Source organism: Chenopodium quinoa, unplaced genomic scaffold, assembly GCF_001683475.1.
Source record: "Chenopodium quinoa cultivar QQ74 unplaced genomic scaffold, ASM168347v1, whole genome shotgun sequence".
Taxonomy (NCBI): domain Eukaryota; kingdom Viridiplantae; phylum Streptophyta; class Magnoliopsida; order Caryophyllales; family Amaranthaceae; genus Chenopodium; species Chenopodium quinoa.
The window spans coordinates 1,709,981-1,715,668 of NW_018743331.1; the positions used below are offsets into that span (position 1 = coordinate 1,709,981).

General features: G+C 31.5%; 1 protein-coding gene across 1 annotated transcript; it reads right to left on the reverse strand.

Annotated features, from left to right (window-relative positions):
- Nucleotides 1–720: 720 nt before the first annotated feature.
- On the reverse strand, nucleotides 721–1,359 carry LOC110737725 (histone H3.2). Its single transcript, XM_021918055.1, has one exon. The coding sequence runs from the start codon at nucleotides 1,317–1,319 to the stop codon at nucleotides 909–911; it is 411 nt and encodes a 136-aa protein (XP_021773747.1). The 5' UTR covers nucleotides 1,320–1,359; the 3' UTR covers nucleotides 721–908.
- Between the last annotated feature and the right edge of the window lie 4,329 nt (nucleotides 1,360–5,688).

A 5,688-nucleotide genomic window follows, 5' to 3' on the forward strand; every position in this document is an offset into this window, starting at 1 on the left:
CTGAGCTTCACCAGCCAAACTTTATATTTTAGTCCTGTACCAAAATTGGATGAGCTAACACTAAATTGATTGTTTACATCCCATCATCACAATCCATGAATCCGGATTGTAAAGCATCACCAAATTACAGCTCCACCTAAGTCCAAACCTCAAAAATGCACCACAATATTTTCATCAAGTTATAGCTTTGGTCCAAATGCTTACTCCGGAAATGCTATGTCACCCAAATCTGAAATATGAACTTATTAACATCATTAAGGTACAGTTTAACCAATGTTCAACCCTATTTCTACATCAAATAGCTCAGTATAATCAGACTGGTCAACTACATCAATTACTTTTTAATTTCTCAAGATTACAATTCAAAAGTGTAATCTAACAAGTATGTAACATTAACTGGTTAGCAATTGAGGTGGTAAACTAATTCTCAACTGTTAACATTCAGCAAAATTCAATTACGAAAACTTGCATTCAAAGCTTAGTTATTATTCAAAATTATGCATTGTATTAACAAAGTAAAATACAAATCCAACCACTGACCCATAAAATAACTTCATAATTTTCACATCAAAAGTTGCAAAATAAAGTCAATCTACAATAATATATCAAAACTTATACAAGCATTCAATAACAAATTATAGCATTCCAGAACAAAAATTAAATTCAATAGCAGCTAAAATAGACGAAAATCAGTCATATTCAATCAAACACAATTATAAATTAACAAAACAGAAACAGAATCACCATATATATTCATTAAGAAAATTAGATAGTCAATAAAATTATTGACTAACCATCACAATACACCGATAACTACATAATACAGATCATAAACTAATTTCATTTAAAGATCATCAGCATAATACAAAATAAAACCCTAACCCTAGATATTCCAATTCAAACAGAAATCAAGCCCTCTCACCACGAATCCTTCGGGCAAGCTGAATATCCTTAGGCATAATAGTAACCCTCTTAGCATGAATAGCGCAGAGGTTAGTATCCTCAAACAGACCCACCAAGTACGCCTCGGCAGCCTCCTGAAGAGCGGCAACAGCAGAGCTCTGGAAACGAAGATCAGTCTTGAAATCCTGAGCAATTTCTCTGACAAGCCTCTGGAATGGAAGCTTCCTGATGAGAAGCTCAGTGCTCTTCTGGTACTTCCTGATCTCACGAAGCGCAACGGTTCCGGGTCTGAAACGGTGGGGCTTCTTCACTCCGCCGGTGGCTGGGGCTGACTTCCGGGCTGCCTTGGTGGCGAGTTGCTTTCTTGGGGCCTTTCCTCCGGTGGATTTTCTGGCGGTTTGCTTGGTTCGCGCCATTGTTGAAGATGAGAGAGAAGGTTAAGCTTTTTAGAGAGAGAAGGTTAAGCTTTTTAGAGAGAGAAAGTTGATTGAGGTTTTTTAGAGAGAGAATGTATGGAAGAGAATGATGAAGGCGGGATTGCTGGTATTCTGGAGAGTAATGAGAGGTTGTTTTATAAAGAGGGATGAAATAAGGGTGGGAGTGAGGAATGAAATCTTGACCGTTGCTAAGTGGAATGCTTAATCTACGGTTGAGGGTTGTTTATGAGAGTTTACACGGATTGTGGATCGATGACGTGGTGTACTACTTCCCGCTTTACTTTTTGGTGTAACATTTTGAATTTTATGAAAAATATTTAATTGTATTTCTACGGCGGCTCCGTCGTTCTTTAAAAAAAATTTGTGTGGAGGTGTTGGTGATTTGCCACTTAGTTCCATTCATCAACCAATCTAAATTTTTAGGGGTTTTTTTTTTTTTCCTATTTTGTGATTCACTATTTAACTTTTTTTTTTTTTTTTTTCAGGCAATAGTTTAATTTTTACACTATTTATAAGCACAACTTTAATTAATTTTAACAATTTATTAGTATGTGCCCCGGGCGTTGCCCTGAATATCTATTTTAGAGAGTGCACTTATTTGTTGTTTTGTATTATAATTATAAGTATGATAATTATTAGTATTTATATATTTTCAAAATGTTAGATACAAAAAGGGAGTATGAACACTACCTGTTTGGGTCCGATTTAGTCAACCTAATTGGGCCAGTCCAAATGATTAAATTACAAAAGCCCAAAGTAAGGTTCAACTCTCCAAAGCATGCTAAAAGTCAACCAAGCCCAATCAGCATGGCAAGCCCATGTGACTTTAGGGCTCATTCCTCATATTTTGAGCAAAGGTATAAAAGACATCAATTGTCTCATTTATCATTCATTCACATTAAGCCTCAAGCAATTAATTCTCTTGCATAGTTTATTCTCTCTACGCACTGAGCTGACTTTAGCATCGGAGGGGCCTTTCTCGGCAACCACCCCCGAGGCTAGTTTACGTGTGTTTTGCTGTGCAAAAACCCTCGGCCCATTCATCAGTTAGTCCGAGATCAGTCTTCTCTCTTGAAAAGGGCCTGCTGATGGTCCTATTGTCCGAGATCAGTTTGCTCCCTTGAAAAGGGTTTGCCGATGGTCCTATTGTTTTCTTACCGAAACACTACCTATTATTCTTTTTTCACGTTTGTTATTATTTCCTGTTTTTGTAAGTTGCACTATGTTCACTTGGTCTACTACAATCAATGTTTTTAAAATTTACATAAAAAAATATAATTAAGATATTGTTTATCAAAGTTTAATGTCGACATATGTGCTAAATTTTAATGGGACACTAACATAATAGATGGAGTAATTTGTGAAAAAGAAGAGTGTGTCGGTTAAAAAAATAATAAAATAAATAAAAAGTTAAAAGTAATTTTTTTTAACACCTAAAATCAACAGATTAGTCTTTACCATGGGTTATTTTATAAAAAGTTGAATGTGGTGTGCTTGTTCCAATAAAAAGAGTTAGTTATTCTTTACAGTGGGTTATTATATAATAAAAAGTTAGGTGCTATTGTTAGAGACTTACTTTTTCATCGGCTAGGATCATGCCAATTCTTATAAACTGATTGTTCTTATTTAGGTTTAATACTTCCCACAATCTAGTGATCTTTACTTTCAAAATCCAGTCTTGTTTGTCGTTATTGATTTCTAAATCATTGATCAAATTATAATTTACTTGTTTATGTAATATTCTATGCCTGTGAATGGTTAGAACAAAATTTTGTAAACATTAATTGAGAAATTTGAGTTAACATAAAAAAAAAAAAGCAAAAAGAAACTAATTGTAGTATTAAATTTAATAGTACCTTTTATCCTTTATTGCTTCCATTCTTCTTAAAATAGGCCGAAATAATAATAATATGATTAGCATTAAAAAAAAAATTATTGAAACGTTTTTTAAGTGAAAAACCCGCAAAATTCTAAGACCTTGCTAACATTGATCTGAATTCACTTCAAGATCCCTTGTATTGTACAATTTATGTTGTGTCGTCCAAATTTAATAGTTTTTTACTTCTTTAATTTCATTAACAAAATAAAAAACATACACAAAAATATTACAACCGAATATGAAGAATACTTGATTCAAAAGATTTGATGGTAAATTAATGGTAGACTAAAAAAATTAATGATACATGGTCATATTTATAATTATAATTACGTGGTTATTTGTATAGGAGTAAATTTTATTGTTAATTGGATATTCATATTAATTATAATATCTACTGTGTTGCTATAAGTAAAATTGAATTGTCAATAAAAAGATAAATTTTTTTTCAAAAGAATTAATAATTATTTTATGTATACTTTTTTATGCTAAACAAATCTATCCAATAATATAACGTAACATCTAATCTAATAACAATAACATCTAATTGTCACCTACGTGGCTCGACACTTGGCAAAAAATTGGAATGCCAAGTGTTGTTGTCTCGTGGTATGGCTGCGAGACTGGCTTTATTTATTAGTCACTAGTTTTGTGCCCGGGGGTGATGCCTAGATTGTTGATAAAATTTTAGGATAAACTTTTGGCTTAAATGTTAAACATGGGCATATAATCCCTTTTGATAATGCAAGATATTTAGACATACAATATCATATAATAGTGTACTTTTTGTAGTTTTGTTTGTAAACAGATATCTATGTTATTATTGACTTGAAATTATTGTTATTGAACTTAAATTATTTTTACTGAACCGAAATTATTTTTACCAAACCAAAATTATTTTTATTGATTAAAACTTATTTTTTTACTGGTTCGCTATTATTTTTTTTAACTAAATTAAATATATTATAAATGGATCTTGTTATAAACAACTTTTTGAAAAGAATTTTATGATGAAAATTAAACCATGTTATACAATATTTATTAAAAGTTATGATTAACTTTGTATATATGAAATCTTAGAAGTATAGTGATAATAAAACTCTATACAACATTTTTTATCTTAAAAAAATTAATCCAAGAATCGCTTACTTAACAACATATGTGTCACAATAATACATATTTGTCGCCTACGTGGCGCGACACTTGACGAAAAACTGGAATATCAAGTGTCGTTGTGTCGTGACCTAGTTGCGAGACCGACTTTATTTGTTAGTGATATGATGTGATAACCAGGGTCGTATCCAAGAGTGTGTAAGCTGTGCCAGAGGCACAGGGCCCCCAAAATTTGAGGCCCAAATATTATAAGTGGCCCATTTTTAAATATTTTTTTTTATAATTTTATTAAATTAGATTTTTCTACTACTAGATTAATTTTTCCTAATTACTTTCTCTCTCCTATTTAATTTTAATTATTCCCATGTTAGCAATCCCAAAAATTACATTTTTCTGATTCCCATATCAGTTATCTCTCCCAATTGAACTCCCTTAATTTTCTATTTTTTCATCTTCTCTTTTAAACTTGACATTTATTTTACATATTTTTGTCAAATTCAATCAATCAATCAATTCCAATTTTTTTCTCTTCTTTTCCATTTAAAAAATTCCATGTTTAGACGAATCTATATTACTATGAACACTGAATTTTCAATTTCTTTGTAATGGCTTAAATATCTCCCCCTTTTTCGTTTCATCCCAATTCTGTTTTTTTAATTAAAATAAAATACTCATATGTACAATGATTCAATTGCAATAATTGGCAAACTACAAAACTACCTTCAATCTTAAGTTCAATGGTTCATAATTCACCGTCATAATATCGATTGGTCGTCTTACCGTTGTCGTTTTACTTTCACCTTTGTAACTCACCAAATTTCATTATTGCAAAGGAAGGTAAAGACAATTCTTATACGAAGTATTTAGTTTCATTTTACTTGCTTCATTTTGGGCAAACTTATTTGATTACTCTCATTATTCAATTGCTATAACGGAAGGAGTGACATAATGGAATATATATTGTTTATCCAAATTCTAGTTGCAAAATTTTGAATTTGTATAAGTTTTGTAAATATGAAGGGCCCCAAATTTTAATTTAGAACAGGGTTTGTAGATACCTGATTTTGTCTCCCCAAAACCAAACCCATTAATGAGTACCTTACACTTCTTTGATTAACGAGTTTTGTACAGAGTTGAAGAGTCTCGTGAAGTTCCCTTAGACTTTGACCATATTTCTAACCTTACCTAAATATTTTAATCCAAAATTATTTATTTTGTGACTTTAAACCCAAAATCATTCATTTCGTGTCCAAGTCATAAAAACGTCCCAACCAGATTATTTTGGTCCATAATCCTAGTCAAATTATTGCTTACTTGGATGGGGTTGAAAAGAGTTTTCCAACGACATATTATAAGTTC

Coding starts and splice junctions, on each gene's coding strand:
- LOC110737725 (XM_021918055.1), bottom strand. CDS start 1,319: ATGGCGCGAACCAAGCAAACCGCCAGAAAATCCACCGGAGGAAAGGCC.